This window comes from Myotis yumanensis, unplaced genomic scaffold, assembly GCF_028538775.1.
Source record: "Myotis yumanensis isolate MYYU_CA2020_CCGP unplaced genomic scaffold, mMyoYum1.0.hap1 SCAF_3, whole genome shotgun sequence".
NCBI classification, from domain to species: Eukaryota; Metazoa; Chordata; class Mammalia; order Chiroptera; family Vespertilionidae; genus Myotis; species Myotis yumanensis.
In genome coordinates, this window is record NW_027223754.1 from 179,652,975 (window position 1) to 179,668,825 (window position 15,851).

Genomic DNA, 15,851 nt, shown 5'->3' on the forward strand with positions numbered 1-15,851 from the left:
CAGTCAGGGGCACATGCCTTGGTTGCAGGCACATACCCACTAGGGAGTGTGCAGGAGGCAGCTGATTGGTATTTCTCTCTCATCGATGTTTCTAACTCTCTATCCCTCTCCTTTCCTCTCTGTAAAAAATCAATAAAATATATTTTTAAAAAAACCCTCAAATAGGCTATGACTCATACATACTTCAGGAAAAGAATATAAGATCTGGTCATTTCATGCTCACTTAAGTAAATAAATAACCTAAATACTATTGATTTTCCCCAGAAACAGTAAGTACATAAAAAAAAAATTAAAAATGGCCCAAGAGAATTAGCTTGGAATGGTTAGGATAACACATTTACTGAATGCCAAATGTTTATGCATAGTTAACAGGTGAGAATAAAGTGAAAAACAGATTTCTCCACATCTTACCCCGTTCTATGTCTATGTGTGAGGCCTCTACTTCAATGGGCTCCGCTGGCAAAACGGTCACTTTCGTCCCCGTCTGCTGGATAAACTGCTGGAGATTGACTTGCCGCAGCTCTTTAGTCAGCTGCTCCAGTTCCTGTTCTTTGTCCTAGAGAGAAGTGAGAGTGTTACTGATTGGAGGGTTAGTACTGGACACCCATCCTGGTGACAGTCCGTCTGCTGCAGGGCTGATGTGGGATGCTCGCCATCACAGGAGTGCACTGAACAAGTCTGGCTTAGAGCTACAACGGGTACAGAGGTCACTTTCTATGCGGCCTGGGCCAAAAAATAAGCAAATCAAAGACAGCCTGGACTCTTAAATGATGCTTTCATCTGCTAGGAACGCACTACGTACCCGATGAAGTAAGTGTGATAGGTCTATAAACTTTCATCAATAAAATACTGATTTCCACCATTCCAGTTCTTACAGCAATCTTGCTAAGCTGTTAACAATGAAACTGCCCTATCATCCTCTTCATAACTGACTGCAAAATGAATAGCCCTTTGGTCCATGAGAGTCAGAGTTCTTGTTTTCTGTAAACTGCTGAAGTTCCCATGAGGTCCGTTACTGAGATTTGTAGCATAGCAGGAGGAAAGCAAGGTTCCCACAGGATTCTCACTACGGGGGGTTTCAAGCTCTGGAGGAGGAGTTTTGAGAAATGAATGAAGAGTAGAGAAAGGAGATCAAGTCTGGACAGCTGGAAAGGTCTAAGGCCAGGAGAGCTTCTCATGTTGTGGTGACCCCCAACCATAAAATCATTTTCGTTGCTACTTCATAACTGTAATTTTGCTACTGTTATGAATTGTAATGTAAATATCTGATATGCAGGACGTATTTTCATTGTTACAAATTGAACATAATTAAAGCATAGTGATTAATCACAAAGACAGTATGTAATTATATATGTGTTTTCCGATGGTCTTAGGCGACCCCTGTGAAAGGGTCATTCGACGCCCAAAGGGGTCACGACCCACAGGTTGAGAACCACTGCTCTAGAGCTTCAATGTGCACAGGTACTAACTGGAGATCTTGTTATAATGTGGATTGTGAATTTCTAACAAGTGTGAGGAGCCGCATGGACCGCACCCTGAACAGCAGGCTTCCACAGGAGGTACTAGACACGCGCTGTCGAGCACCTGAGATGTGGGCAAATTCCACTAAAAACAACCTTAAATTTACTTAATGCTTGTAAACAGCTTATTTAGTTTGAATTTAAGTAGCCATGCTATAATCAATGGTGTCTTTCTCACATCAACTTCCATAACATCACCACCTTGTCTTTTCAAGAACGGATATCCAAGAAACGTAAGTTGAGTGACCAGGGTAAATGTGAAGAAATATAAGTGCTCTGAGACTGAGACTGGAGAGGGGAAAGTCAGAGGTGGGCCTCTGTGCTCTTCTCCTCAGGAAAGCGAAGGAGAGTAATGGGAGAGGGGAGGAGGGAAGGGACTATTTTCATCCCAGGAAAGAAGATGGGGTTGGCAACAATGAAGAAGCCACAGATAAGCGGCCAACTGGCCAGACAATCCTTGGTAAACCAATCCTTGGCAATCTCTTTTGGCGTTGGTTTCTCTAGCTCTGAAAGAAGCTAGAGACTCACTATCGCATCATTAGTGTCCATTCCAGCTGAGATTGTATTCTCCGATATCCAATTACCTGCCGCTGCAACCACCGCAGTGGGACAGCCCCTCCCTGGAGCAAGGGGCAGTGTGGCTTCTGCTCTCTGGTTTCGCCTCACATCTAAATTTTATGGTTAAGTCACAAGAATTCTAATAAAGTTATAAACTAAGGTAGGTGCCTAACTTTAAATGTAAGAGAAAATGGACACTCATCAGAGATGTCAAAAATAGATGCTTTTAAAAAAATGATCATTCGCCCTAACTGGTTTGGATCAGTGGATAGAGTTTCGGCCTGCAGACTGAAGAGTCCCAGGTTCGATTCCAGCCAAGGGCATGTACCACAGTTGCGGGCACATCCCCAGTAAGGGGTGTGCAGGAGGCAGCTGATGGATGTTTCTAACTCTCTATTCCTCTCACTTTCTCTCTGTAAAAAATCAATAATAAAAAAAAAAGATGATCATTTTCTTTGTAAAAATGTGCTTACCTGTAAGCGTTTGGTGGCTTGTCCGAGAGATCTTTCCACAGCTTTAATACCATTTTCCAGCCTCAGGCTCTGCTGACCTTGAACGTCAATCTCCCCTTTGACCTTACCGATCTTCCCTTTAACCTCTTCTTCATTGACTTGTGCCTCCTGGACTTCCCGTTGCAATTTTTCTGCCTCAAGACCGTTTTCCATCGTCTGGATCTGGGCCAAATAGTCTTTTAATTTGTTCTCGCATTCTGTTATTTTCTGTCTTATTTCTTGAAGCTGATCCTTCAGCTGTTTTTCATTTTCCTGTTCAATCTGCAATTCATTTTCCCAAAATTCTTCCTCTTCGATTTCTACATCATTTCTTTTGATCTTTTGCTCCAGGCGGACAATTTCCTCTTCAAGGTTAGAATTATATTTTTGCTCCCAAAACTGTATTTCTATTTCATTTGATTTCAGCTCTTTCTCAATGGACTGAAGCTTCTCCGTCTGCAGGCGGATCAGCTTCTTTAGCTCGTCTGCTGTTGTTCTGCAGTTATTCAGCACTTTTTGCTTAAATTCAGTTTCTTTACCTTTTCCAAAAATGTCCATTAACCCTTTGGCACCGCCTGTAAATGTTAACGATTTCCTCTTAGGTTCTCTCCGTTTGATGGATTTGTCAACCTGAGGCCTCAGTTTGGCTAAGGGGGGCAAACTCTGCCTGTATAAAGTTCTCTCAGGAATTCGAGCCACGCTATCAGAAGTGGGCCGCTCACTGAGAGACGGCCCTGTCCGACGTAAAATAAGCTGCACGTCACTGGCATACTGCCCCCATTTGTTTAAGGAAATGATGGGATTCTCATGAGGTGCCAAATGTCTCTCAGTATCTCTCCATTTTTCTATTAGAGTGTACCTTCCAGTTCGACCTAGATTTAAAAAAAAAATAAAGATATGAACAAACCGTCAAAATGGCACATGCGATAGCTAAAATAATGAAATAAATGACGCTCCTCAATAACTGTCTCTTTTTGATTAGCATCAAGGTTCAGCCCACACTGCCTCTGAAACTTTCACTTGAAGACACTGAACTCCTTAACATATGTAACAGCATCAACTGACAGGATGTGAACTGCATATGCTCTTCAGACTTGCTATGAAATTCAACTTAATTCTTTACACCTCAATGAGAACCTGACACTCGTGTCAAATACCTGGTGGCTAGACCTTCCGGCCTGGGGCAGGACCTGCAGCCGAAGCCAAGGAGGACACCAGGATGTCCCACTGGAAGCCCTAAGGACCTGGTCGCAGGAACCAGGTAGAACTGCGAAACCTGAATAAACCTCTACTTGGTAAATCCTCTGCGTTCTCTGCACATCGGAGGCTCAGTTCTCCTCCTGAAGGGACACATGCAGCCAGGTGGACAGGTCTTTCCTGTCTCCCCATGAGGGCCGGCAAACCCACGTTCACACCGTGGCATCTCCCTGCACACCTGCGGCCAGTAAAACAAATCACCTCACTAGAAACAACCCTTCAAAATAGCTTCCCATGAAAAGCGGGGCCTGAAGAGAAGTCTTGTTCTGTTTTGGTAGTAATAGCTTCAAAGATTCTTCTAAAGAATTTAAAAGGCAAAAATGGTATTAAAAGCAAAAACAGAATACATTCACATTTAAATAAAAAAATACACTGAGCCTAACTAGAAATTATGGAAGATAAAAGTTTCAGAAGACAATATCATGCCATTAGCTTGAACAGACTTCCTAAATATTTCCACTTAAGGTGAGTGGTTCAGAAGGATTATATTAATTTTGTTAAAAGTGTCCATTTAGGTGACACTTGAAACTAATATAATGTTACATGTTAATTATATCTCAATAAAAAGAAGTGTCCATTAGCAGTTAATGTTATTACAAAAAAATAAACTAACCCTGCCATCTAGAAATTATAGTGCTTGCATATATAGCTATTGATTTATCATTCCTGCCTTCTTTTTTAATTTCATGAGCTTCTGAACCAACAGTAGTATTTTCCCAATTACTGTGTCATTACATGGAAATCTGGATATGTAAATATGAACACCCATGCATGCAATTCAGAAGGAGCACATGAAGAATGATACTGCTTTTTAAGCATGTGCAATGTTCTCCTTTAAGGAAACCTGAATGGTGGGTGCAGCTGAAAAGTTGGAGCTTTGGAGGCAAACAACTGGAGACTTACTTCCGGGTAAATTGCCTACTGGAGGTAGCATAACTTTACTTCTGTATAAGGAGAGTAGCAGTTCCTCACAGGTTATAAGAGTCAGAGTCAAGTGTAGTAAGCACCTACTACCACACCTGGCCCACAGTAGGTACTCAGTATGTGGTAGCCATTATTAAAGACACTAGAGCCCTGGTACATGAATTCATGCACAGATGGGGTCCAGGTGGCCGGCCTGCCCCACCCTGATGGGGGCCCATCAAGGGTGGGGCCGGCCGGGGGGAGGGACCACGGGAGGGCTCCAGGGTGGAATTAGAGGGGCTGTACTGTACTAGTCTAGAGAGAGAGGACGACACAGAGGTCCAGTAGCAGTCATTCTGTCTCTTGTAGTTTCAGAATCGGTTCTATTTCTACCACCTAAATCTAACCTGTCAAATAGTCAAAGGTCCAAGGAGAAAGTATTCTTTCTATACTACCAGTCACATCCAACAGCTTGTATCAAAGTACGTTCTCTTTAGCTCCAGTTTGACTGGACTGCGTAGGAGCATTGCATCAGATTACCAACTTGTGTACATATGCTCATCTCGGTGGTTTCCTGAGGTAACTGCAGCTGCCCAGAAAACTCAACAATCCCGAATCCAGAATATATATATCGTGCCACCGTAAAGTACATAGGTGGCTTTAAACCCAAGAAACTAGTCTTTTAAAGTTGCTTCACTATACATTTTTTAGAAACATGCAGCCAGTCTATACTCTGCTAATAGTATAACTAAACTTTTACTGTTGTTAAGCCACAGAAATCCTGGGGTTTGTTACAACAGCAATTTCCCCTAATTAATAAACTCTCTATTATTTCTTATAGTAGAGATTAGGCCAAATCCTATAAAATTCTAATTTAGTGTTTAGACTGAATACCAATAACTCTCATTACAAGACATATAAATATTTAAGTGGGTATCAGCATCCTGCATTTGATGCTGAGACGATCTTAGGCACGATGGAAGCAAGGAGCCACAGCCCTTGGCTGGCTGTCAGCTGAGTCATCTCTTAGATGAATTCTTAATTCAATGAAGTATTTATGATACAGAAAGAGTTGTTAAGCCTTGGAGAAATATCATAAAACATCCTCATTCAAGTTGTCAACTTTTCAAAACAGGTCTGGGCTGAGACATTAAGCAAGCAAAAATGGGGAGCAGATTCTGTTAAAACTTCTTTTCAACTTGTTCACTAACAAATATACTCCTGAGTGCAAACAGATAAACTCACACCTGGGACATCTGGGCATTTTTCCTTTGAAAAGCTGTGCAAAAAATGTGGTTACCACATAGACAAATGCAGCTTGCTATACTCCTCAAGTACCATGCCTTTTGTTTTTTTTTGTTGGTTTGTTTTTACTACTGTCCATGGCTTGATTCTCAAGTATCACAAAGTTACGTTTGACACTTTCTAATCCTAGTTTTCACTAAGAAAAAAAAACAACCACACTAATATTTAATTAAAATAAATTATGTGAAACTTTTAAAAGGGACAATTACTGAAGTAAGGTGGTTGCAAAGGATACGAAATAAAATTAAATACCTGAATTCTCCCCTTTAATAAATAAACTTAAGTCCATAACCTAGTATTAGTTCCAATTGCAAGAACATTTTGTTAGATGTGAAAGCCTAGGATTTCCAGCACTGTTTGATATAGGAGTGTGCTGTATAGTATTTAAGGCAAAACCAAAAGAAACCCTCTATCTTTGTATATGGCATTGCCAACTTCTAACAGTGCACCTGCCACAGTGCAGGTGGCACACTTGTCTCTATAAAATGTTAAACTGGCTTGTTTCAACCCTGAGCTAAATTGACATGCTTTCAATATAAACTAGAGGCCCACTGCATGAAATTCATGAATGGGTAGGGTCCCTAGGCCTGGGTGGTGATCAGGGCCGATCAGGGCCTTCAGCTGCTGGCCTGGACCTCCCTTCCCTGGCTGCCAGCCAGGGCGTTCCTTTGTTCCACGCCGCCTCCTGGTGGTCAGCACACGTCATAGTGAGCGATCAAACTCCTGGTCTCCCGTTTGAACTCCCGAGAGGATACTTTGTGTATTAGGCTTTATATATATTGACTAGCATGACATAAAATAAACTTTTAATGAGAAGTTCAAAGACAAAGATGCACCGAACACCTAGCATGGAGCTGAACAGTTTCCTCTGAATACGTGCTTGCCAAATAATGGATTTAAGATGCAAATATAAACTTGAACCCACATTACTGGCTTTCCCGATATAGATGTAGATGCCTTCATTATGTTCCAAAAGGGTTTTAGACAACTAAAAAACACTCAGACAATGTGATAAAGATAAACTGGGAGCAAATAAGAAGAAAAAGTGCACAGGGTAATTGAATAAGATGGAGCCAGCAAGCATATACTTGACAACTTCATCTTTACTATATGGTAAGATTTTAAAAGTACACATTACCTTTCTAGTGAAAAACCATGTTATTTAATTTGTTGCATTTTTTTTTCTAAACGTATACAGAATAAACAGTAAATAGGATTTTTCCAATGAGGGGCCTGGGAATTAGGAATCTAGGTTTTGACATCCTTCATTCCAGAAACAATTGTTTAGGATAAACAGAAGAAGGGAAGGCAGTATAGACTCTAGACCAGGGGTGGGCAAACTTTTTGACTCGAGGGCCACAATGGGTTCTTAAACTGGACCGGAGGGCCGGAACAAAAGCATGGATGGAGTGTTTGCGTGAACTAATATAAATTCAAAGTAAACATCATTACATAAAAGGGTACGATTTTTTTAGTTTTATTCATTTCAAACGGGCCGGATCCGGCCCTCGGGCCGTAGTTTGCCCACGGCTGCTCTAGACTCAAGATTAGTAAAATCTGGGGGGAACCAGAGAGGCAGGGTCTTTACAGATTTACCTAAGCACACGGAACAGTGATAAGTAAAAGTAAAAGTGAGCTTATGAGATATCATGAAAGCAAATGTACAAAACCCGTTAGAAATCAATATTTAAAAAACAACAACAATAGGACCCATAAACCACTTTATCTTAGACACCAGGGAATTCACTTACCTATTGCTTGAGCTAAGGCTATTACAACCTCCTGGCAAGTTGTGACTTCGGTGACCCCACAAACAATCCTCTGAACTCCATCCACCCAAACTTTAAGTTCCATGGTGCACCAGCCGGGTCACCCAAGGGCCCTGAGACTGGTCATCAATAGCGTCAGGTCATGTCTCTGGCTATGGAAACACGGAGAAGGCAGTCTGTGCAGTCAGCTAAAAAGAGGAAAACACATTTTTAATAGAATGAATCTTAGGATTTCTTCTAGTACGCAAATATTACACAAAACAAATTTTAATATATGATGATCCTACCATCAATGACCACGTGCTTCCTTATTTTACAGAACTGAATTCAGCCACATGAATGCAACTGAAGCCACCTGTCATGACATTGTTTCATGTTACTATTTTCATAATTATAATTTTAATCATAAGGCCACACTCTCTATTAGGTAAATAAATCTTATTTGCTCGATTAAGTCCTATTGCTCAACATATAAGCTGTTTCTTTTAAAAAAAAATTGTTTCATTAGAATCATTTCTGAGGTTAAAGAGAAATAAAAAAGTTTTTGTCGTTTTAGGAATCATACATAATGGAACCAGTTTCTACAGCCTTGGCAGCATCTGCAGAGGCGTGTGCATAACGCCATGGCATTCCTTGTTCCGTGTGCCCCTTGCCTTCCTCTCGTCCCCGAGGGACTGAGTGCCGTCTTCACAAAGCACAGCACAAGGCTCCGGTGTACAGAGAATATTAAAGGAAAAGAATTCCTTTGATGGCTGACAATTTCCCCATATATGTCCTTTTCTCATTTACTTAATTAGGGTTTGACAAGTTTCTGAAATTATAAGTTATTCTAATAATATAAACCGTAACCTTTTGTTACACTTGCCATTTCCCAGTTATTTTTTTGTTTTGTTTAGCTGCACTGCATGTTAAGCAGAAATTTTTACATTCTCCTACAGTCAAGCCGAATGCCTTGATTTCTTCTATTTGAGTGTCATTATGAGCCTGCTAAAGATCAATTAATTACACATGCTTCTTTTTCCTGTGGGTAATGGAAATCTCAACTCTTCCTGCATTAAATCTTTAATCAACTATAATTTGTTTGTCCACTGTCCTGTGATTGTCCAATTTTTCTGTGGTTTTAAAAAACCGTTAACGTTTATGAGGTGTAATACACACTGACTTAATTAGAAAGAACATGAAGTTGAGGTTTACAACAGCATTGGTGTTTCGAGATTAATGCCTTATTAAAAAGCTTATTTTAGAAACCCTAAAAATGTTTCTTGTAAAGTAGTATTTACTACAAACAGTAACTGAGTTATGCACATTCTCTTACAGGACCTAAGACAGTTCTAGGCCACCTGGCCACCTGGGCAGATGAGTCAGAATACATGTGAGTTGAAGGAGAATAAGCCTAACAATATTCCTACTTTCTCTAGGGAAGTTACAAAAATAGTTATTGTCATCCCGAAAACAAGAGGAAGGACCGGCCGAATGTTATTTCCCAGCACGTGCTTTAGCGCGCTCTGCAGTGCCAGGGCGGTTTCATAAACCCCTATGCAACCAGAGAACGGGGCATTGCCCATGACAAGCTGATTCCCGTAACTGCGCTCCTCAGTTATGAAGCCCTGTGAGCTGTTAAGAGTTTCTGGGGAAAAAGGTTTCTAAAAGCCAAGAATTGTAAGAAACACAGTAAATAAAGTCTTGAAAGCTCCTTTAATGGGCTGGTGTGCACTCTACACTTCAAGTAAGAGGTTTATATGCTACTGTCCCCAATCCATTTAGAGAACATTTAAAGAAAGGAAACAGAGAAGAGTTAGGACTTAAAACAAAATTTGTTTCCTTCTCTGCTAGACACTCCCTACTAGAATTAGAATATGAATTATTCTGTCTTGGAATAAATTAAGATTTAAAAAATGGCCAAACAATATATAAATGTGTGTATGTATGTATGTGTATGTGTGTGTATATATATATGTATATATATATGTGTGTATATATATATATATATATACAGTATTAAATTAATATATTAAATTTAAGTTATTTGATTAAAATAAATAAACGAGCTGAATTTAAAAAGAAAAACTCAGTTGCATTAAAATCTATTGAATACCTAGTCTCTTATCATTAAAAAAATTTAAACGGGAAACCTAACAAGAAAGACAGCAGATCTCACTAAAAGTCTGTCTCCTCACAAAGAAACCTGTCATTTCAAGGAAACTTAAGAAGCACATTTTTAGTTTCCACAAAGGTTTTAGTACACCACCACATATTTTCCCATCTAAATTACCACAGTTTCACCTTGAGCTTTTAATCATTAAGTGAATACAAATGAACATAAAACACATGTCCATCTGTTAACTATTACAGAGTATAGTGATGTGGGAAAACACTGAGCACAAATAACACTGCCCAAGTTAATATAAACTTGCAGGGTATTTAACCACTGGATCAGAGACTTCCTACCGTGAGTCATCACAGAGAAGACCTGAGTCTGTGTTTTTGTTTTAACACCACTAATATAATACAACCTTGAATCGTTAAGGAGGGTAGGAAAAATGCCTTCATGGATCAGATCAATGACCCACATGGCCCCACATTTTATTTCTAGAAGGGCCACTGGTTTTAGTGAATGGCTCCTGTCAAGTTTGGGGCTGTACTGACAATGATGCCTAGTGTCCCTAGAACCATGAGAGTCATTTGAAGAATCTATCTTCCCAACAGAGGCCCCTAGAACTCCCCGTTCTTTCTTTCAGATCCTCCAAAGCCCAACTCCGAAAGCTTTGCTCCCAGGCCCAGAACTAGACAGGAGGGGGAAAGTCCTACATTGTAGGCGCGTGTGATGGGCAGGTCATCATTGGAACTAAAGCCTCAGGAAGCAAACAGGCTTTGGAACCTCAGCTGGAATTTGCAATAGTTTTTTTTCCATGGAAACAGTGATGCAGGTAGAAGTAAGGTTCTATTAGTGAGGGTATTAATATAAGGAGTATGTGTTTTCATTATGAAGTTTCTATATTCAAAGCACTATCATTTTAATAATTTTGATAATAAAGAACTAAGTTTGTTAAGTAACTTGCTACTGCTGAACAAGTGTTCTTTAACCAACAACCATTTAATATCTTAAAAGCCTATTGGAATTAAGCATCTGAATTTATGGAAACATTTCCCCAAGATTAGTGCAATTACATTCAATCCTCATTATTCATGGTTTCCTTATTTGTGAAATCATCCACTAATGTTTTTTGTTGCTGTTAATCCTCACCTGAGGATATTTTCCCATTATTCTTAGAGAGAGTGGAAGGGAGGGGAGAAGCAGAGAGAGAAACATTGATGTGAGAGAGTCATGTTGATTGTCTGCCTACCACATGAGCCCCGCACAGGGCTGGGGATTGAGCCTGCAACCAAGGTACGTGCCCTTTACCAGAATAGAACCTGGTACTCTTCAGTATTCAAGCGGACACTCCATCTACTGAACCAAACCAGCTAGGGCACTAAAATTTATTTTTAACCCCCGAACTAACACTTCTGGCATGTTTTAGTCATTTACAGACATGTACACAGCAGTAAACAATTTGAGTTCCCAGCTGAGGAAGTCATTGCTCTGCCTTCTTGTTTCTGCTTTCATACTGTCAACAAGTGTCCTTGTCAAAGTCTATTTAGTGTTATGTTCTTGCATTTTTGTGGGTTATTTCACTGATTAAATGCCCCCCAAGCATTGTGATAAAGTACTATCTAGTGTTCCTAAATGCAAGAAAGCTGTGATGTGCCTAGGTAAGTTTTGTTCCAGCACAAGTTATAGTGCTGCTAACTGTGAGGTCCAGTGCACGGATTCGTGCACCAGTGAGGTCCTTCAGCCTGGCTTGTGCCCTCTTGCAATCCGGAACCCTTCGGGGAATGTCAGACTGCCAGTTTCGACCTGATCCCTGGGCCTCTGGCCTGCAGGGATCAGGCCAAAGCCAGCAGTCCGACATCCCCCGAGGGATGTAGTAGTACACAAAGGGACAGGAGGCTGGGGAGGAGTCCAAGCCTGGGCCGGGCGCCGCTCCCACTCATCCCAGCCCCACTGTGCCTGCTGCCGCGCCACTGCTTGGCAGCACTGCTGTGGAGGCGGGAGAGTCTTGCGCCACAGCAGCCGCGCACGCCAACCGTGAGCTGGGCGTCTGGCACCCATTGGTCAGCTGAGCGGTGTTCCCCTTGTGGGAGCACACTGACCACCAGGGGGCAGCTCCTGCATTGAGTGCCTGCCCCCTGGTGGTCAATGTGCATCACGGTCAAATGGTTAACCAGTCGACCAGTCGCTTAGGGTTTATATATATACAGACTAGAGGCCCAGTGCATGAAATTCATGAACAGGTAGGATCCCTAGGCCTGGGCGGTGATCAGGGCTGATTGGGGCCTTCTGGCTGCCAGACGGGACCTCCTTTCCCCAGCTGTCAGCTGGGGCCTTCCTTCGTTCCATGCCACCTCCTGGTGGTCAGCACACGTCATACTGAGTGATCAAACTCCTGGTCTCCTGGTTGAACTCCCGAGGGGACACTTCGCATGTTAGGCGCATACACACACACACACACACACACACACACACAGACACACACACATATACACATATATATATGGTGTTTTTAAACAGAAAACGATGTAAAACAAGGTGATGTATTGATCACTTGACAAAACTGTAGTGACCAAAGGCCCTGGTGAATAACAAGAGTTGACTGCATACTTTTACATAGTTTAACTTCCTTTGATGGTAAACATCAAGCTACTGTGTAAGAAAAAACCAAGACGGCAGCATAGGTAAACACCGGAGTTTGCTGCCTCAAACAACCACTTCAAAAATACAACTAAAAGACGGAACAGACATCACCCAGAACCACAGGAAGGCTGGCTGAGTGGAAATTCTACAATTAGAAGGAAAGAGAAAAGCATACTGAGACTCAGAGGAGGCACAGTACGGAAGTAAAATACTAAGGTGCGGAGGTGCATGCGGAGCAGGCTGGCGGCTGAGGGCGCAGTTGTTGTTTTCAATCGGGAGGGAGTCTCAGGCTCTGAGCTCCAGTTCTGGGTGAGTCTCTAGGGACCCAGACTCATACAGGAGAAGTGGGACTGTCTGGCATCGGTCGGAACTCGAGGGCAGCTTTCTCTCCGAGGGGCTTGCAGCGATTACCAGGACACTGAGAAGCAGAGCCTCTGACGGCAAGACTGAGAGCAGCCATAACTGCTAGCCCCGCCCTGTTGATCCTGTGGGACCCACCCCGCCCAAGCCCTGCAGGGAGGCTTTTGCTTGATAGCCGCAGGCAAAGGCTAGATTAGCACCTCCCTAGAGATCCAGGAGCCAGGAAGCCCAGAGGTCAGAGTGGGACCATCCAGTTTTCGGCTCCGTGGAACCATAAAAGACACACTCAGGAGGCAGACTCAGTGAGCACCAAAGCCCCACTGAAGAAAATCTTGCCCCAGAGGGGTGTCTCCAGCACAGAAGTTCTCCCACTGCAGACACAGCTGATTCTCATAGCCAATTGGCCTGGAGTTCAATTCCTCCCAGTGATAACTACAACAATCAAGGCTTAACTACAACAAGACTGTGCACAAAACCCACAAGGGGGTGCACCAAGAGTGTCTACCTCAGGCAATTGGGACACTTAGCACAGAAAGGCACTCTATCGACACGGCGAAGCATAAAAAATGCCGAGACAAAGAAACAGGACACAAATGACAGAAATGGAGGAAAGCAAACTGCTGGATATAGAGTTCAAAACCACACTTTTAAGGTCTTTAAAGAACTGTCTAGAAGCCACCAATAAATTTAGTAAGGCCCTCAAAAAGACTGGTGAGACTGCCGATAAATGTAGCGAGATCCTCAAAAAGACTGGTGAGACCGCCAATAAATGTAGTGAGATCCTCAAGAAATCTAGTGAGACCCTCGATGTTGTGATAAAGGACCAACTAGAAATTAAGCATACACTGACTGAAATAAAGAATATTATACAGACTCCCAACAGCAGACCAGAGGATCGCAAGAATCAAGTCAAAGATTTGAAATACGAAGAAGGAAAAAACACCCAACTGGAAAAGCAAAATGAAAAAAGAATCCAAAAATACGAAGATAGTGTAATGAGCCTCTGGGACAGCCTCAAGCGTAACAACATCTGAATTATAGGGGTGCCAGAAGAAGAGAGAGAGCAAGATATTGAAAACCTATTTGAAGAAATAATGACAGAAAACTTCCCCTACCTGGTGAAAGAAATAGACTTCCAAGTCCAGGAAGCGCAGAGAACCCCAAACAAAAGGAATCCAAAGAGGACCACACCAAGACACATTATAATTAAAATGCCAAGAGCAAAAGACAAAGAGAGAATCTTAAAAGCAGCAAGAGAAAGACAGTCAGTTACCTACAAGGGAGTACCCATACGACTGTCAGCTGATTTCTCAACAGAAACCATGCAGGCCAGAAGGGAGTGGCAAGAAATATTCAAAGTGATGAATACCAAGAACCTACAACCAAGATTACTTTATCCAGCAAAGCTATCATTCAGAAATGAAGGTCAGATAAAGAGCTTCACAGATAAGGAAAAGCTAAAGGAGTTCATCACCACCAAACCAGTATTATATGAAATGCTGAAAGGTATCCTTTAAGAAGAGGAAGAAGAAGAAAAAGGTAAAGTTACAAATTATGAACAACAAATACACATCTATCAACAAGTGAATCTAAAAATCAAGTGAATAAATAATCTGATGAACAGTATGAACTGGTGATTGCAATAGAATCAGGGACATAGAAAGGGAATGGACTGACTATTCTTGCGGGGGGGGGAAGGGGTGTGGGGGGTGCGGGAAGAGATTGGACAAAAATCGTGCACCTATGGATGAGGACAGTGGGTGGGGAGTGAGGGCGGAGGGTGGGGTGGGAACTGGGTGGAGGGGAGTTATGGTGGGAAAAAAGAGGAACCAATGTAATAATCTGAATAATAAAGATTTAATTAAAAAAAATCTACTGTGTAAATTCCATTATTTCCTGGACACTAGACACAAGCATACTGACAAATAGTTTATAGCCAATTTTAACATTTCCTTCATTGCTAGTTTTGCTCAAGATCTAAGGTTATTGCATACCATTGCATTCTTTGTAAAACCAGTATACAGATAAACTGAGTTATAATAAAGTCCTCACAATCAGCTACTTTAATGAAATGAAATGCTGATGCTAGCCACTAGTTGTTGTTGTATTTTTGGCAACACAGAGAGAAATTCAGCACAATGAACACAGTATATTCTGAATAGTAGTTATTAGAATTACTAATAATCAGGTACCAAAACTTTTCCCCTACCCAGAGTGTTAACCAACAGGTCATAAAACATTATCAAAACCTTTTAGAAATAAAGTACTTTGCTAGGATGGTACTTACTTATGAACTAACAATCTGGATAAATTTTGACCAGTCAATTATCACTCTGAGCAAAAATACAGACTTAATATGCAATAATTATAATTTTAAAAGCAGGTTCTTTACAATTTCCTGTATCAGAAAACAAAGATATGTTTCCAATAACTAGGGCTAGTTTTAAAAGTAAGGTCAGCTTCAAAATAATTCCTTTTGCCAGTCTAATATACTAACTGACACCACCAAAAAGTCATTTCTTTCCTCTTCTGTCCCCTCCCCACCGCTGCTGCCCATAGTAACTATGTGTAAAATCATTCTAATACCTCATGGTAACACAAGAATATGTCTATTAGATTGACTTCTTTTTTTTTTATATCTAGCTCACAGAACACTAATGGAGTAAGTGTTTTGTTTCAGTATTTAAGCCTAAAACATCATACCTTGGAATGAGTGGCCAGAGAAGAAGGCATGGAGAGGTCAGAGAACCCATGGGTAGTAGGTCTGAAGGGATGTCACAAAAATGATGGGAAGGAACAAGCAGACACACACAATTCAGTCTCGATCAAGGCCTCCAATGGCCTTCATCGCCCTTACGTAAGCCAATTCCTGATGGCTGCAATCTCTCTAGTGGTAGTACCCAGGTCAACTTTAACAGGAAGGCCACATTCCACCACACAATGCCACTAATCT

At 41.5% G+C, this 15,851-nt stretch overlaps 1 protein-coding gene across 1 annotated transcript in view; it reads right to left on the reverse strand.

Moving 5' to 3' along the window:
• The window catches only part of RASSF8 (Ras association domain family member 8), a 100,766-nt gene that overhangs the window by 4,642 nt on the left and 80,273 nt on the right, over positions 1-15,851 (reverse strand). Inside the window, exons 3-5 of the mRNA XM_070410532.1 lie at positions 7,786-7,991; positions 2,552-3,441; positions 412-556 (exon numbers count right to left, since the gene is read on the reverse strand). Of these exons, the coding sequence (XP_070266633.1) occupies positions 412-556; positions 2,552-3,441; positions 7,786-7,888 (1,138 nt within the window). The 5' untranslated portion in view covers positions 7,889-7,991. The remainder of the gene's footprint in view (positions 1-411; positions 557-2,551; positions 3,442-7,785; positions 7,992-15,851) is intronic.